General features: G+C 35.8%; 1 protein-coding gene across 6 annotated transcripts in view; it reads right to left on the bottom strand.

Moving 5' to 3' along the window:
• ATM (ATM serine/threonine kinase) overlaps positions 1-19,506 on the bottom strand; it is a 156,026-nt gene that overhangs the window by 79,133 nt on the left and 57,387 nt on the right. For all 6 annotated transcript variants that reach the window (XM_015100899.4, XM_042232886.2, XM_042232883.2 and 3 more), the window contains exons 24-32: positions 18,147-18,261; positions 16,326-16,499; positions 15,303-15,472; positions 13,642-13,888; positions 10,382-10,497; positions 9,189-9,315; positions 8,438-8,637; positions 2,960-3,134; positions 2,248-2,412 (exon numbers count right to left, since the gene is read on the bottom strand). In XM_015100899.4, coding sequence (XP_014956385.3) covers positions 2,248-2,412; positions 2,960-3,134; positions 8,438-8,637; positions 9,189-9,315; positions 10,382-10,497; positions 13,642-13,888; positions 15,303-15,472; positions 16,326-16,499; positions 18,147-18,261 — 1,489 coding nt within the window. The remainder of the gene's footprint in view (positions 1-2,247; positions 2,413-2,959; positions 3,135-8,437; positions 8,638-9,188; positions 9,316-10,381; positions 10,498-13,641; positions 13,889-15,302; positions 15,473-16,325; positions 16,500-18,146; positions 18,262-19,506) is intronic.

Raw genomic sequence — 19,506 nt, 5'->3', positions numbered from 1 at the left:
AAGGGTGGTGTCATCTGCATATCTGAGCTTATTGATACTTCTCCCAGCAATCTTGATTCCAGCTTGTGCTTCTTCCAGCCCAGTGTTTCTCATGATGTACTCTGCATATAAGTTAAATAAGCAGGGTGACAATATACAGCCTTGACGTACTCCTTTTCCTATTTGAATCCAGGCTGTTGTTTCATGTCCAGTTCTAACCGATGCTTCCTGATCTGCATATAGGTTTCTCAAGCGGCAGGTTAGGTGGCCTGGTATTCCCATCTCTGGAAGAATTTTCCACAGTTGATTGTGATCCACAGAGTCAAAGGCTTTGGCATAGTCAATAAAGCAGAAATAGATGTTTTTCTGGAACTCTCTTCTTTTTTCCAGGATCCAGCGGATGCTGGCAATTTGATCTCTGGCTCCTCTGCCTTTTCTAAAACCAGCTTGAACATCTGGAAGTTTACAGTTCATGTATTGCTGAAGCCTGGCTTGGAAAATTTTGAGCATTACTTTACTAGCGTGTCAGATGAGTGCAACTGTGCGGTAGTTTGAGGATTCTTTGGCATTGCCTTTCTTTGGGATTGGAATGAAAACTGACCTTTTCCAGTCCTGTGGCCACTGCTGAGTTTTCCAAATTTGCTGGCATATTGAGTGCAGCACTTTCACAGCATCATCTTTCAGGATTGGAAATAGCTCCACTGGAATGCCATCACCTTCACCAGCTTTGTTCGTAGCGATGCTTTCTAAAGCCCACTTGACTTCACATTCCAGGATGTCTGGCTCTAGGTGAGTGAACACACCATCGTGATTATCTTGGTCATGAAGATCTTTTCTGTACAGTTCTTCTGTGTATTCTTGCCACCTCTTCTTAATATCTTCTGCTTCTGTTAGGTCCATACCATTTCTGTCCTTTATTGAGCCCATCTTTGCATGAAATGTTCCCTTGGTATCTCTAATATTCTTGAAGAGATCTCTAGTCTTTCCCATTCTGTTGTTTGCCTCTATTTCTTTGCACTGATCGCTAAGGAAGGCTTTCTTATCTCTTCTTGCTATTCTTTGGAACTCTGCATTCAGATGCTTATATCTTTCCCTTTCTCCTTGGCGTTTTGCTTATCTTCTTTTCACAGCTATTTGTAAGGCCTCCCCAGACAGCCATTTTGCTTTTTTGCATTTCTTTTTCATGAGGATGGTCTTGAACCCTGCCTCCTGAACAATGTCTGAACCTCAGTCCATAGTTCGTCAGGGACTCTATCAGATCTAGTCCCTTAAATCTATTTCTCACTTCTACTATATAATCATAAGGGATTTGATTTAGGTCATACCTGAATGGTCTAGTGGTTTTCCCTACTTTTTTCAATTTCAGTCTGAATTTGGCAAATAAGGAGTTCATCATCTGAGCTACAGTCAGCTCCTGGTCTTGTTTTTGTTGACTGTATAGAGCTTCTCCATCTTTGGCCACAAAGAATATAATCAATCTGATTTTGGTGTTGAACATCTGGTGATGTCCATATATAGAGTCTTCTCTTATGTTGTTGGAAGAGGGTGTTTGCTATGACCAGTGCATTTTCTTGGCAAAACTCTATTAGTCTTTGCCCTGCTTCATTCCGTATTCCAAGGTCAAATTTGCCTGTTACTCCAGGTGTTTTTTGACTTCCAACTTTTGCATTCCAGTCCCCTATAATGATAAGGACATCTTTTTTGGGTGTTAGTTCTAAAAGGTCTTGTAGGTCTTCATAGAACCATTCAACTTCAGCTTCTTCAGTGTTACTGGTTGGGGCATAGACTTGGATTACTGTAATATTGAATGGTTTACCTTGGAAACGAACAGAGATCATTCTGTCGTTTTTGAGACTGCATCCAAGTACTGCATTTTGGACTCTTTTGTTGACCATGATGGCTACTCCATTTCTTCTAAGGGATTCCTGCCTGCAGTAGTAGATATAATGGTCATCTGAGTTAAATTCACCGATTCCAGTCCATTTTAGTTCGCTGATTCCTAGAATGTCGATGTTCACTCTTGCCATCTCCTGCATGACCACTTCCAATTTTGCCTTGATTCATGGACCTGACATTCCAGGTTCCTATGCAATATTGCTCTTTATAGCATTGGACCTTTTATCTGTTAGCAGGACAGACTTCAGGTTATGCTTTTTTAATCACAATTTTTAGAAAAGACCAGTTTTTCCTTTGAGAGGATTAGAGACTTCCAGAAAGTATTACTATCCTCTCTAATACAAAATAGCAAGATGACAGAATAATTATTACCTCCAAAAGTGAAAAGGGTCCTCTACTGTATTTGATTTTCTGCTGAGTAATACGCAAATCCTTAAAGACAACATGGTCAGGAAAAGGATCTAAAAGTTTAATTGTCATATACAGATTTTCATTATCCTTGTTATCAATCACTAAGAATTTCAACAAGTCCAACACCTAAACATAATTAAAAAAGAAAAAATCAAGAGAAATGGATTAATTTTATGTTAAAGTAAAACAAATATACCCACTGTAATAAATGATACAAACTCTATTAACCTGGTTTAGATAAAATGTTCTAATCACTACTAAGGCACCTAGCTACTATGGTTTCTGGGCTTTCAAATAATTCAACAAACATATAGGGCCTTTACTATAGGATGGACACTGAGGAACACGGTTGTCAATATTACTGAAGCATTTCATATAATATCTCTTACACCATCAGAGTAGTGTGAACTGGATCCCTAGTTTTGACTACCTCTATATTTCAGTATAAGTAAGAAAGAAATCAGGTTATTTATTAGATCAAAATTACTAGGTACTATATGACAAAAAGATTACAAGGATTAATTCATTGAGAATGTTTTCCCCATCATTTTTCAAAGACTATTTTCACTAAAATTATTGATTATACCAAGTAAACATGAAACAACTAGTTCTTTCCAAGAATACTTTATCAATATATTTCAAATATCATATTGAACATGATTTGGGCAATTACCTGTTCCTGAACTTCCATCTGATCATCCACAAGGGGTATAAGTGTACCAACAATAACATGAAGATGACTTTCTAAAGCATCCTTACAGTAAGTTACCGCTGTGTGGCAAACCCGGCTTAATAGGTCACAACAAAGGGAGAAGGTACGTAATGACACATCCATGAAATGAGAAGGCCTAACGTGGGGGAAAAAACAATAAGTTATAGGACACTATTTTGATATCAACTTGTTCAAAGGTCATTATTGTTCAACAGCTCTAATTCTGATGTGGCATAACATAAAAGTTAGTTTCACATCTAATTCTTTAAAATTAGATGTTTAAATTCCAAAAACAGAAGAGACACCAAGAAAATGATAGAGTAGGCAGCTCCAAGCTCCCATGACAGAAATACTGAAAAACGAGCAAAGTGTATGAACTTTGTTAGAACTCTGTGAAACAGCAACAATCAAGCAATCACTGAATCAAGGAAAAGGAAACTTAAAAACTAGGAAAGCTTTGTGGTGATTTTACTTGTCCTTGCCCTACATCGTCCCCAGCCTGGCAGCATTCATGAAAACTTCAGATCCCATTTCTAATGTGGGGTCCTGGTCCTTAGTTCTGGATGGAGCAGAAGTGAAGTGACAGTCACTCAGTCATGTCCGATTCTTTGTGACCCCATGGACTGCAGCCCACCAGGCTCCTCTGTCTATGGGATTCTCCAGGCAAGACTACTAGAGTGGGTTGCCATTTGCAATAGCACCTAAAATAATTAAACATCTAGGAATAAATTTAACCAAGGATGTGAATCGCCTATACACTGAAAATTACATAGCATGGATGAAGGAAATTAAACCCAAGTAAATGGAAAAACATCCTGTATTCATGGACTGGAAGACAAACTGTTAAAATATTAACACTATCTAAAATAGTCACATATTGAATGCAATATCCATCTAAATTCCAGCACGTTTTTTGCATAAATGGAAAAACTGGTCAACAAATTCATATGGAATTGCAAGGTATCCAAAGAGTCAAAAAAATTTGAAACACAAGAAGAAAATTGGAGGACTCACACTTCCTGATTTCAAAAGTTACTATACAGCTACAGTAAGCAACACAGTCATTCCTAAAGGAAATCAACCCTGAATATTCATTGGAAGGACTGATGCTGAAGCTGAAGCTCCAGTACTTCGGCCACCTGATATGAAGAGCCGACTCACTGGAAAAGACCCCGAAGCTGGGAAAGATTGAAGGCAGGAGGAGAAGAGGGCTAGAGGATGAGATATTTGGATAGCATCACTGACTCAATGGACATGAGTCTGAGCAAACTCTGGGAGATAGTGAAGGACAGGGAAGCCTGGCTGTAGTCCCTAAGGTGAAAACAACTGGACACGACTTAGCAACTGAACAACAACAAGCAACACAGCATGGTACTGGCACAAGGCAAGACCAATAGAATAGAACTGAGAATCCAGAAATAAACCCATACATCAATGGCTAACTGATTTTTGACAAGGGTGAAAGAATAGTGTTTAATAAATAGTGCTGGGACAACTAGATTTCCACATGCAAAAGAATGAGACTGAACCCTTAACTCACATTATTTATAAAAATTAAAATGAATCAACAACCTAAATCTAAGAGCTAAAATCATAAAACTCTTAGAATAAACTCTAAGGGTAAATCTCCATGACCTTAGATTTGCTAATGCATTCTTAGCTACAATACCAAAAACACATGAAATGAAAGAAAAATAAGATAAATCAGACCTTACCAAAATTAAAAATATTTGCTCATCAAAAGACATTATCAGGAAAGTGAAAATTTTATAGGATGGGAAAAACTACCTGCAAATCACATATGAATTCAATATCCAGAATATATTTGCAAATCACATACTGAGTTTAAACCCAGAAAATATAAATAACTCCTACAGCTCAACAACAAAAAGATAATCCAGTTTTTTTTCTCTATTTTTATTGTATTGTCCCTCATCCCAAATCCCCCTCCCACTTCCCTTCCCATCCCATCCCTCTGGGTTGTCCTGGTGCACCGGCTTTGCCTGCATGTTGCATGCACTGAACTTGGACTGGTGATCTATTCCACATATGCTAATATACATGCTTCAATGCTATTCTCTCAAATCAGTTTTTGATTTGAGAGACAATCCAATTTTTAAAATGGGCAAAGGATTTAAATGGACATTTCTCCAAAGAAGGCATACAAATCATCAATAAGCTCATGAAAAGATATTCCTTAGTAGTTAGCAGGAAAATGCAATGAGATACCACTTCATGCCTATGAAACAATCCAAGTTTTCATCATGAGATGAATGAATAAAAAAAGTGTCATATATCCAATGTTGTTGTGCTTAGTCACTCAGTTGTGTCCAACTCTTTGCAATCGTGTGGACTGTAGCCCACCAGGCTCCTCTGTCCATGGGGATTCTCCAGGCAAGAATCCTGGAGTGGGTTGCCATGCCCTCCTTTAGGGGATCTTCCTAACCCAGGGATCAAACCCAGGTCTCCCACATAGAAGGAGGATTCTTCATCATCTGAGCCACCAGGGAAGCCCAATGGAATGTTATTTAGCCACAAGAAAGCATGATGCTGGATAAACACTGAAGATATGCTAAGTGAAACAAGCCTACAGGAAAGGGCAAAGAAATTATGATTCTGCTTATATAAAATACCTAAAACAAGGAAATTTTAAAAAGACAGGAAGTAGATTAGAAGCTATAAGGGCTATAGGGAAAAGGAACTGTGTGGTTATTGCTTAATGAGTAGAAAGGTTCTATTTGAGGTAATAAATAAGTTGTATTTGGAAACTGCAATGACAGAAATAAAAATTAATAGCATACCATGAACATAACTAATAGCACTAAATTGGATATTTAAAATATAGTTAAAATGAGAAATTTGATGTTATATATTTTAACACCATAATAAAACCTAAAAAAAAGAGAAGGAAAGAGACTGAATGACTTAAAGTACACACACATACTGCTGTGCTGCTGCTAAGTTGCTTCAGTCCTGTTCGACTCTGTGTGACCCCAGAGACGGCAGCCCACCAGGCTCCTCCGTCCCTGGGATTCTCTAGGCAAGAACACTGGAGTGGGTTGCTATTTCCTTCGCCAATGCATGAAAATGAAAAGTGAAAGTGAATTTGCTCAGTCATGTTCAACTCTTCACGACCCCATGGACTACAGCCCACCAGGCTCCTCTGTCCATGGAATTTTCCAGGCAAGAGTACTGGAGTAGGGTGCAATAGCCTTCTCCACACACACATACATATGACTTAAAATTAAACTTATATTTTTAAAAAGCAAAAAAGAATATGAGAAAACAAAATGGAAATAGATATCTTCATATGCTTTGAGGGTTTAAATTTATTTGATTACAATGTTATCTACTAATAAGAAAGCAATAGAATAATTATTAAAACCAATAGAAAGTATAGAGATGCTAAAAAGAACATACATCCTCAAATCTATAGTGATACTGTGATTTATAATAAGAAATATATATTTGGTCATTGTCCCTACATCTGGCAGTGTCCCTAAAACTTATGGAATTTCCTGTGATGAGAGCAATAAACAAGTCTATGTTGATGAAGTATCTTTGAGGAAGCCTCTAAGGATGTGGGCTGGTTGCCAAGAGAACCAACCCTATAATTAGAGGGTTGTTTCTGTTCCACCTCTCTGATCAAGAAGGACTTTCCCTTCCATCAGTCACCAATGGCTGATGATTCCTCTGTTAACACCCAAAAGGATGGGGTTTAAGGAGCTTCTGGGTTGGTGAACATTTGCAGATATGGGGAGAATGAAGTGACTGGAGATACCACTTAAGCTCCATGCCCTTTCCCCATACTTTGCCCTATTTATTTCTTCCATTTGGCTGTTCCTGAGTTATTTCTTTTTGTAATAAACCAGCAATCTAGTGAGTAAATAGGTTTCTTAAGTTCTGTGAGCCACTCTAGCAAAATAATCAAACGCAAGGAAGGGGGTTATTGAAACCTCCAGTCTATAGTTTTCAACTGAAGTTTGATGAGGTTGGAGAGAGGGTAGTCTTGTAGGACTGAACTCTTAATCTGTGGGATCTGACACTATGTACAGGCGGGTACCAGGTGATGTCTGAAGAATACCCTGGGTATGCATTGGGAATCCCCCTTCCTTCCCCTTACCACACACTGGAAGTGGTGAGCAGAACTGCTATGGTAACATGTATTTATGGCCATGTAAAATTAGCATATTTAAAATGTTAAAGAGAAGACTTTTAATATTTAAAGACTTCTAGAGCTGTGGAAAATTCTGAAAGAGATGGGAATACCAGACCACCTGACGTGCCTCTTGAGAAACCTATATGCAGGTCAGGAAGCAACAGTTAAAACTGGACATGAAACAACAGCCTGGATTCAAATAGGAAAAAGAGTACATCAAGGCTGTATATTGAAACCCTGCTTATTTAACTTATATGCAGAGTACATCATGGGAAACGCTGGGCTGGAAGAAGCACAGGCTGGAATCAAGATCGCCAGGAGAAATATCAATAACCTCAGATATGCAGATGACACCACCTTTATGGCAGAAAGTGAAGAGGAGCTAAAAGCCTCTTGATGAAAGTGAGAGGAGAGTGAAAAAACTGGCTTAAAGCTCAACATTCAGAAAACAAAGATCATGGCAACCGGTCCCATCACTTCATGGGAAATAGATGGGGAAACAGTGGAAACAGTGTCAGACTTTATTTTGGGGGCTCCAAAATCACTGCAGCCATGAAATTAAAAGACTCTTACTCCTTAGAAGAAAAGTTATGACCAACCTAGATAGCATATTGAAAAGCAGAGATATTACTTTGCCAACAAAGGTCCGTCTAGTCAAGGCTATCGTTTTTCCAGTGGTCATGCAAGGATGTGAGAGTTGGACTGTGAAGAAAGCTCAGTGCTGAAGAATTGATGCTTTTGAATTGTGGTGTTGGAGAAGACTCTTGAGAGTCCCTTGGACTGCAAGGAGATCCAACCAGTCCATTCTGAAGGAGATCAGCCCTGGGATTTTTTGGGAAGGAATATGCTAAAGCTGAAACTCCAGCACTTTGGCCACCTCATGCGAAGAGTTGACTCACTGGAAAAGACTCTGATGCTGGGAGGGATTGGGGGCAGGAGGAGAAGGAGACGACAGAGGATGAGATGGCTGGATGGCATCACCAACTTGATGGACTGAGTCTGAGTGAACTCTGGGAGTTGGTGATGGACAGGGAGGCCTGGCGTGCTTCAATTCATGGGGTCGCAAAGAGTTGGCGATGACTGAGCGACTGAACTGAACTGAACTGAACTGAGAGCTGGAGAAGTAGTGATTCACTTTGTAAAATATAATATATATATATATATATGTAGCAAAATTCAGAAAATAATACTCTGGCTTTTACCCTGTAGAAGCATATAAGTTTTTAATTAAGATGAGGGTAGAAAAGCTTCTTATATATTGGTCTAAATATATCATTTACCTTTGGTTGATATAGTGAATCAAAGTATAAATAACATCTCGAAGAACAAAGGCCCAAGCTCCTCCTAAGCCACTCTTTATATCGTTCATTAATAAACTAACAAACAGGTGATATATTTTAATAATTCTGTGCCTTTTGTAAACATTATTTGTCTCAGCTGCTTGCTCACATATGGCTAGAAGAATTTTCTGATAGGAATCCTAGAAAATAAAGATACATTTAGTAAAACCTTGCCTAACCACATATACTCAGACATAATACATACATTTTTATATTCAGATTACAGAATTCTAAATTTCAGAATTTTGCTTGGAGTTTTGATATCAAATGCAAAATATCACTTTAAGAAAATTACTATCTTAAATTTTAAAAAACTTGTCAGTTTATTTCATTTTCAGATAGTAAACAATATTTAGTAGTATATTCTTAAAAAAATACATATATACACACTTCCTGAGCCAACCTGACTAAAATGACGAAATTCAGCCCTCATATGTGACATATTTCAATTAATACTGACAAGTAAAATACCAAGATATAAACTTGTATATGAGTGTTTTTCTTAATTTATTCAAGTAAATTTTCCATTTGTTTACTTTTTTCTTTTTAAAATGTACTTATTAAAAAAATAATAAAATAAAATGTACTTATACTTAACGAAAAAATAAAAATAAAATGTACTTAAACAGATTCTCTAGCTGAAAAATATGGAATTCTCTCTTTAGGTGTTATACTAGTAAAGTATACTTACAGGGCTTTTGGAAAGAATTTCTAAAATGCTTTTAAGCTTGGTTTTATGGCAATTGCTGATATAGGCAAATGTCGCTTTAATCACATGTGATGGAAAATGAGGTGGATTAGGAGCAGGATCCAAATCCCTAAGAGTTATAGAAAAAATCAGTCATCATTTTCAGAATAAAACTATCAAGAAAAAACATTTTCTTGATAGATCAGTGAAAATTCAAAAGAAAAATTTAGATTATAATAACCCCAAATTTTAGTTATTCTCTAGGTGAAAACTAGACTTTTAATAAAATCACAAATGACACATTACAGTCTATATACATCAATCAGAATACCTAAATAACTTTCTAGGAGGTAGTCAATAATTTGCTTAAAAAATCGTTAATAAAGTTAACAGCAGTTATAAAAAATAGACCTAGTTATCACTTTACTGAAGGTATGAATTAAAGCTCTATTCTAGTACTTTAAACTCAATAATATCTTTTAAAATTAAATTATTTATTTTAATTGGAGGATAATTACTCTACAATATTGTGATGGTTTTTGCCATACATTGACATGAATCAGCCATGGGTATACCTGTAAACAAAATAACATTCAAGACAGCAATCAAATACTACACCAAATGAAATTACACATGCAGAAGTATTTTAATAGGTATTATTACTGTTTTATATCCTTTGTATTGTATAGCATATAAAAAAAGTTAAGGATGTTTTCAAGTACCTTACAATCAAGGTAAATGAATAACAATGTATATGGATAACTCTACCATTCATAAACAACAAGTAGGTTTTACACGCAAATGAAATTGCAATATAGTAAGATTCCACTAGCAAAGGAGAATGGTGATACAGAAAGCCAAGTCACAGATAAGGAGAAGAGAACAAAGAATAATGGGTCATGAAGAAGAAAATTTCATGAGATAGGAGATGGCACAATGCTCAAATATTACAAAAAGACTGAGGATACAAAGGTTACTGAATTTGCAAACAAAGTGGTAATTAAAAGAGCAGTTACTATGAAGAGGCTACAGTACAGCAGATAACTTCAATTCAAAGGTAACTATTTTAAAAGAAACAATTTAAAAGCACAGTACATGTCTAATAACTGAAATAGACATTTGAAGGTGTCAACTAATAAACTTCCCAAGGACCTTCTCAAATTGCAGCTAATCCTCTAAATTAAAAATATCCATACCCTGAGAAGTCACAGGGGTCAGTGCTTTGGCTGGCACCAGAAGTTGCTGGTTCATGTAACGTCATCAATAACTCCACTACAATCTCTGGTAAATTACTAATGAATAAATGATCAATCTGCAAGGATACAAAATAAAATATATTTAAGTTTTCCTGTCTGTGATCTTTAAGTCAGCTAGTTTAAGGGGTTCACGTTATTGTCTCATTTCCAAAATTATTCAGTGATTACAGAAGGAAGTAGTTATCAAAGATCTAAGATCTGTAAGATATGCAACTAGCACCACTTTTTTCTGCTATGCAGCCAACCTACAGACTCAAAGGAAAATAGGGAAATCATATCAAACAAGACTCTCTTAATCCACCTTTTTCATTTAATTTTAAAGAATCACTTTAATGAGTAAGGCTTCAGGTCTAGCTTGAAATTCCTTAACCTAATCACTTTCCTGCCAACCAAATTCCCCACTGATCTATACCGCTCATCAATCTGCATTTTACCTTTATTTGAGAACACTATCTTAGAGAACTTTACTAGTAAGGATTCCCAGTGACTGGCAATTATCAACCCTTTGTTCCCTGCATATCTTTCCCCCAGATTCCAGCTTGGTTGATATCCCAAATTCTGAGGCTAGCTGCTACCCACGTCATTCAGTTCAGTTCAGTCGCTCAGTCGTGTCCGACTCTGTGCGACCCCATGAAGCGCAGCACACCAGGCTTCCCTGTCCATCACCAACTCCCGGAGTTCACTCAGATTCACGTCCATCGAGTCTGTGATGCCATCCAGCCATCTCATCCTCTGTTGTCCCCTTCTCCTCCCGCCCCCAGTCCCTCCCAGCATCAGAGTCTTTTCCAACTCTTCGCATGAGGTGGCCAAAGTACTGGAGTTTCAGCTTTAGCATCATTCCTTCCAAAAGAAATCCCAGGGCTGATCTCCTTCAGAATGGACTGGCTGGATCTCCTTGCAGTCCAAGGGACTCTCAAGAGTCTTCTCCAACACCACATTTCAAAAGCATCAATTCTTCGGCACTCAGCCTTCTTCACAGTCCAACTCTTACATCCATACATGACTACTGGAAAACCATAGCCTTGACTAGACGGACCTTAGTCAGCAAAGTAATGTCTCTGCTTTTGAATATGCTATCTAGGTTGGTCATAACTTTTCTTTCAAGGAGTAAGCGTCTTTTAATTTCATGGCTGCAGTCAGCACCTGCAGTGATTTTGGAGCCGAAAAAAATAAAGTCTGACACTGTTTCCCCATCTATTTCCCATGTCATTAATACTAGGTAAAAATCCTCCTGGACAGGAACAGACTCTTCATCACCCACTTCTTGCTACAGGCAGCCTCACAAAAGGCATAAGTTCTCTAAATAAAAAGAGTGGGTGTATGACATTACACCTCAGCCAAATGAACGAGAACTATAAAGTCTTAAAAGGTGTTTTTTGTTAGCTCTCCAAGTGATGAATTACAGTGCTTTAAACCAAAAGGCAAATGGGCTCATTTACTATCTTTACCTTTTCTACACAGAGATTTGGAAACCCTTCCTAACAGCAAAAATATTCTGGAATGTGGCACAACAGAAATCTAATGTAAAGATCTTAGCCTTTCCCTGTAATGTAACATTAGTTACATCATATCATCAATTCCAAGGTTTCAGCCCTTTTAAAAATCCAGCCCTATTTCCAGTATATCTGGAATTAGTAAGACAAACTGGCCAAGTCTGATTAATATCAGAGGAAAAATTAGTGAGTTTCCCTGCACATAGGTGACAACTTGACTTCCTTAATTTTATGTAATTTTCTTACAAGTAAATCTCTAATGTTTAAGCTAAAGGTACATAAAAATAATTCAAAAAAACTCAGATATCTAGGTATATATAAACAATCTTATAACTATATATTTTAGGCATTCAACAACTGACAGTTATAGAAGACTGAAAGATTGATAACAGTGGTACCATCACTTATCCACAGAAAAAAGAATCTGGATTGATTTAGATAAACTGCATATTAGAGAAACAGAGAAAAAAATTAACTTAAAACAATGATGCTTAATGAAACTGAGACAAATAAAAATTTATGTCTTTAACAAAGAAACTAAGAAATTATTTTTGATTTTTAGCTCTCTTTGTTCTTGAGACTAGTGTTTTAATCAGGGTTTAATGTAATCACATTTCCCATCTAGACTTATTCTGACTCAAAATTGCTTTCTTTTGATTTGAATACATAAAGAGGAATACTAAGAGTAGATCTGCTGAGAAGTCTAAGCTGGAAGATTGGGTAAAAGGGTCTGGAAGCAGACTGCCTCTCATTAATTCCATACCCTTTGGCAAGCCAACATTCTGTTCCAACTGCCTTTTAGGGAGGGAGCACCACTGCTCACCATCTTCCTCCAGCCTACAGACTTACAACCAGCTCTGAATAGGAATAGCCCACCTAAGCAACTAAGAGACTTGCTGGTCACAGATAACTAGGCAATGAAAAAAGAGTCTGATGAAGTTTATCCAATTGTAATAGTAACGTTGACCAAGCTTTGTTAGTCTTCCTTTGCTTATGTTAAAAAGTGGAGAGACCAATTTTCTTTCACTTTAAAAAGTTTATATATGTATCTGAATATAAGTTGCCTCAAATAATTGTAGATATGTATAAATTACTATAAAAGAAACAAGCTGTTAGGTCCTTTTTAACTTGACTCCATCTTTCATCAAATAATGAGTACTTGATATACACTAGATAGTTGGGATACATCAGAAAAAAGAAGAAAAATCCAACCTTTACAAGTACTTATAGTGGAGAAGGTTGATAAAAACCAATGAACATAATTCATAAGTAAGCTACATCATACATTTGAAGGTAGTAAATGCCATGGAAAAAGCAGAGAATGGGAACATGGGATTGTACTCTTCCTTCAAAAATGAAGGGCTAAATGATAGTCAGGAGAAAGTGAAGATTTTCTATACCTTGTTCAGCATTGCTTGAATTTAATAACCAGTTTGTATTCATGTATTACTGCCAATGAAAATGATATTTTACAAGGAAAATGTGGTAAAATTTTCCAAAGTTAAAAAGAAAATTCCTGATTAAAAACATTTAAAAACCAATCAAGAGGAAAGAACACTGTACAATAATAAAAAAATTAATGGTTTGCCTATGTGAGATAGTGATTATCATAAAATATTAAATTTAATTGCATAAGTGATGAATAGCCTGAAGTTACACCTCAGATCAACTATGGGATAAAAGGTATTGTAAATATTGAAGTCATACCTGTTTTCCTAATAAGCTTTCATCTTTAAGCGTATCATAGACTTTGGTAGCAGTCTCTCTTTGCTGTGCCATCCCACTGTCTTCTGTACCCTCATAAGCAAAGTATGGAAGAATATTTACAAGAATCTTTGGAAAGGAGTCTGTCAGAAGACTTTTCCAATCCTCTTGAATTTGATTAGCAATTAACTTTACTTCATCAAAATGACTTCTAATCACTAGAGGTGGAATCAAAATTTTATAACAAGACCTAAAAATATAAAAATTAAAAACATACATTAAAAATATAACTTTTCAAAATAAAACTTTATAATATGGTCCTTAAAATAACAGAATGGTTTTGGAAATTCCTGGTGTTCCAGTAGACTCCAATGCTTCCACCATGGGTTCAATCCCTAGTCAGGAAAGTAAAGATTCCTTGAGTCATGTGGTGTGGGCAAAAAAATAAATAAAATAAATAAAATGGTTTAGTAAGCTTAGAGCATCACTTTATCTAGATCATTAAGCATTCTTACTCTATAAATAAAGACATGAAGTTAAGTAAATTTTAAATAGTCACACTAAAAAAACCAGAGACATTAAGAGTATTATCACCCTAAAGGCATGATGAAAAACAAGTGAAAATGAATTTACATTTATTTCTTCTATATAATCTTTATGCAAAATTATTATATAGTGAAAGGTGAAAGCAATTTATAAATTCAAAGATATTTGAATAGATATTGGCAAAATGAACAAGCAATAAGGACTATTGTTGCTACTGCTGCTAAGTCACTTCAGTCGTGTCTGACCCTGTGCAACCCTATAGACAGCAGCCCCCCAGGCTCCCCCCGTCCCTGGGATTCTCCAGGCAAGAACACTGGAGTGGGTTGCCATTTCCTTCTCCAATGCATGAAAGTAAAGCCACTCAGTCATGTCCGACTCTTCACTACCGCATGGACTGTGGCCTACCAGGCTCCTCCATCCGTGGAATTTTCCAGGCAAGAGTACTGGACTGGGTTGCCATTGCCTTCTCCGAATAAGGACTATGAAACAATTACAGATTGCCTTCCCATATCCTGATATTTAAGCATTATTATTTAGTTGTTTCAAACCACTCCATTTTCAAAATTGTCTTCTCCAGACTTGGGAGTTAGCAAAATAAATACCTGTATATTAAACTTTAAATCATACAGAAATAACTAAATGGCCCACATTCAAACAGGAGAAAAGAAAAACAGGGCAAAAATAATCAGCCACCAATAATTTATCTTTGATTTTTCACAGGGAAAATTATTAAATATTAAAGCTGAAACAGACCTTAAAGATCTCTATACATCCTTGTGTGTGTACGCAGTCATGTCCCACTCTTTGAGACCCCATAGACTGTAGCCTGTCAGGCTCCTCTATCCATGGGATTTTCCAGACAAGAATACTGGAGAGGGTTGACATTTTCTACTCCAATAACTCCAGTAAGAAACTTTACAGTAAGAAACCAAGACCCAGTGGGTGTTCTTGTGGCTTGCCTAAAGTCATGTAACTGGCTTACTGGCACAGCTAGGACCAGATCCTAAGTTAACTGATAACCTTCAATATGCTTTCATTTATAAAAGCTGTCTTGATTCTCATAATATCATTAATACCTAATTTTAAATATCTCTCACATGTGCCATATGCAAACCTACCTATAGAAATCTTCAATGTTTGTGTAATTTAATAAAATAAAAGGAAAAGAAGATATACTGTATTCAGGATCTTGAAGATTTAGCCATTCCAATACCAAGTAATCCAAATGAGAAGCCATGAAATCTTCTAAACATCTATATCCAAAAGTCTCAGAAACTTTCTTTAAAACCTATACAAATCAAAAAAGAAGTCAATGTTTTAATAATGAAATAATAAATTACTTATATCCTTAATTTTATTTACAGTATGGCTTTGAGCATTCATGTAAATTTTCTATCCCTTGATTAACTTATCTGTGCTGCTGTTGTTTGTTATTTAGTCACAAAGTCATGTCTGACTCTTTTGTAACCCCATGGACTGTAGCTCACCAGACTCCTCTGTCCAAGGGATTTCCCACTGGGTGGGGAAGATCCTTCTCCAGGGGATTTTCCCCACCCAAGGATCAAACCTGGGGAAAAAGTTCCACTGGAAACCATGCTAGTTACATCAAGCCATGATCAATCATTGGTTTATCATGTAAAAATAAAGGATGGAAAGGCCTGGAACTTCTCAAACCATGAGTGCTGAGGTGTTGGACCAGGGGCGGGAGCAAATGTTCTACAACACTGGACCCTGGTCTTTCTAATCATGCAACTTAAAAGCTTTCCATATCTAAAATTTGGACTTCTTGCCCCACTAGATTCCAAGGTTGTGCTCCATAATCCACCAGGCAAAATATGTATTGCTTTTTTATCTCCATGTATTTTCCCAAAAAAATACTATCCGAGAGGGTCTGGTCTGAATGATGACAAGTCACTCTTATTAGTTCAATGACAGTCTTGTGAAATACTCTTAAACTGAATGTAAAAAATGATACTGTATACAAATAAATATACTCTTACAAGTTACTGCTTTCCAATATTCCAAATCTAAAAATTAAAACCATCTTCAACTCTTTAATAAATGTCATGTTTAAAATCTAGCTTTAATTGTTTAAAAGTTATCCAAGGATGATTATAATAAAAATATTCATACATACATACCTTTTTAACAAGGTGAGGCTCTAGTCCATTCTCTTTCACAGACTTGCATAGGGCGAATAAAGCCTGCTTTTCACAGACAGGGCTGCAGTGTAACACCACAGCTATCATCATCAGTAAAGTGGCTTTTCTATTACAAATCTCATCCAAACTTTCAGAGTTTTCAGTTCTGTGGGACTTTAGAATTTTTTAAACAATATGTAATGTAAATATTTAAATATTCCAAATAAACGAACCAGGCTAACACCAAAGAATACCACAACAACATCTAAACAGCCAGTGAACAGTTTTAAATCCCATAGTGATGGAGTTAAAGAGATTATGAGAAAGGACCAAAGTTGCTACAGTGGGAAAGACTGCTGTTGATAACACCTCACAGAATAAGAATCGTCAAACATTTCAATGAAGTATAAAGCACTTTGAAGAAAAAAGAAGAGAAAAAAAGTAACTGCAGGAACGTGAGCAACACTAAAATCTCATCAACCACCAAGTATTACATTCTAAGATGTTTTACCATCTTATTACCATTATAACAATATATATAGCTCTTTATCCTTTAAAAATATCATAGATATCACCAAAAAAACCTAATAAAGTCATACTACTAGATAAAATGATACATGCTTCTGGCTTAACAATCAATCATTAAACTCTTCCAACAGCCATAAACATTTTTTTGACTTACTGTAATTGATAGAAGTTTATTTTCACTTTTAGAAAAAACTGCCAGTCAGTGATCCTATTTCTATTTTTGGTACAAGAAAAAGTAAGGACCTAATTCCTTTACTAAATGGCAATCACTGACATGTTTAAAAATAGTTATGATGTTCCCAGGAAGTCAACTCCTTTACCTGTTCTATATGAGAGACAGGTCTAGAGACTCTCTAACATTTTAGTTAAAGATTTACTTTTACTGGGAACAAAACCAGCTGCCCTCTAAATGAATAGAAGATTCAAGTTCTTCTTATAAACTAGTTCATTACAGTCTGCTTCTGTTACTGACATCTAAGATGGAATTAGCTTTTTTTGATAGCCATTACAATGTTGGTTCATACTATGCTCTCAAGATGTAAAATTTCTCAAGTCTTTCTCCAAATAAACTGCTGTCAGGTCAGTGTTTTCTCTTTTTGTACATGACCTGCTGATTTTAAAATATATCATATACGTTATCTCTAGTAAATTTTATATTATTTACACTCATTTTTGTAATCTCTTGAAATCTTTTTCAAAATTCACATTTTTTTTTTTTCATGCGATTCTGCTTTTCAGTTTTGTGCTGTTGTAGAACATATAATCATTTGGGTAACTGCTTCACATACTTTTAACAAACCCATCAAGGCATATATGAATGAATAAATTCTACCACTAAGACAACTTCTGCCATTTGAAGAAAAGATATTATTCTACAGAAAAATATGAAAATAATAAGGTTCATTAGAGAACACAAAGATAATTTGATCTTCCCAATTAGAACTTTTTTTCTCAATCCATTTCTTTCTATTATTACCTGTTGTGAATTAGCTTTTAATCAGATCTTATGAAATAAAATTTTAAGCTAAAAAATAAGCCATTTATACTCCCATAATAACTCAGTAAATTCCATTTTTCCCACAAAAATGCTGCATATAAGTTGAACCAAAAGAAACTGCCATTATTAAACCAATTTTGACTTATAAATGAAGCAATTTCAATCAATTCATATAGCTGTTCTAGTCTAACTATGAACAATTACATATAAACTATCTTAGCCCAAACTTGGTAAAATAACATATGGCATATTTATAGAAAGTATATATAATAACAAATATATATTAATAAAATTACCAATTCTCTCATTCCTTCCTGAGCTTTAAAGTATGCATTTTCAAAAGCTGTTTGCTGAAGTTTCAAAGGAAGTGCTTTCAATGTGGAAGAACCTCGTTTTATATGCTGAAACAACCTTAAAAAAAAAAAAGCAAAAAGTGAAATGATTTTTAATCTTTACTTTCCAAAGCATATTTACAGGGCAAAAATAAATCACTTTGTGAGACATACTAACATATTAGGTCTTTTTTTTTTTTGTATATTTAGTTTATTTGAGGTTACTTTCTGTTTTTTTTAATATAAATTTATTTAATTGGAGGCTAACCACTTCACAATACTGTACTGGTTCTGCCATACATCAACACGAATCCGCCAGGGGTACACCCGTGTACTCACATCACTTTGTGAGACATACTAACATATTAGGTCTTCTTTCAAAAGACCAAGGAAATTAAGTCTAGTAGGTTCAAAGCTTCTAATATTAGGACCTTTACCAAACATCCCATTTTCTCCTAGAACTGAAAAGTGTCTCAAAAGATTTTAGCTTATTGCCCAAACTTGAATATCCCTGAATGCAAACTAACCAGAAAAAAAAATTGTCCTCTGGTAAAATATCAACAAGAAGCCGCCACAGGCTATTACACCAACCTGTCTAACATTTAATCACAACTTAAAAGTTATTGCTTCCCTGATAGCTCAGTTGGTAAAGAATTTGCCTGCAATGCAGGAGACCTTGGTTCAATTCCTGTGTTGGGAAGATCTGCTGGAGAAGGGATAGGCTACCCAGAATTCTTGGGCTTCTCTGTAGGCTCAGCTGGTAAAGAATCTGTCTGCAATGCAGGAGTCCTGGGTTCGACCCCTAGGTAGGGAAGATCCGCTAGATAAGGGAAAGGCTACCCACTCTAGTATTCTGGCCTGTGCAGTCCATGGGGTTACAAAGAGTTGGACACGACTGAGCGACTTTCACTTTCTAAAAGGTATTAGCTTTAATGTCTTGATGTTCCATTAAAATTATTTTTATGTGGTAGAGGAGAGCTGATTAGTGCTTTTCTGCATAATGTAACATCATATTTGAGGACAACTCTTTTGCCTATTTTGTCTTTTACCCTTTTATATTAATCAAAACATATGAATGTATCAACTTTTTGGTATTTCTCATTCCTCAGTTTCTCCAATCTCTCTTCAGCAGCTTAATATTAAATATCTAACAAGTAAACAACCAATAAATAAATAAATACATTCATGCTGTTCATGAATTTATGCATTTTTGAATCCTAAGAGATTTTTTAAATGTCAGCACTACACTGCTTTATTATATTCAACTTGTTATCCTCTGTAACCCTAGGTCTTTAATTTCTGCACATATTTTCTTTTTTAAGTA

The sequence above is a fragment of the Ovis aries genome, chromosome 15, assembly GCF_016772045.2.
Source record: "Ovis aries strain OAR_USU_Benz2616 breed Rambouillet chromosome 15, ARS-UI_Ramb_v3.0, whole genome shotgun sequence".
Lineage (NCBI taxonomy): Eukaryota > Metazoa > Chordata > Mammalia > Artiodactyla > Bovidae > Ovis > Ovis aries.
This window is presented reverse-complemented; position numbering and strand designations above follow the sequence as displayed.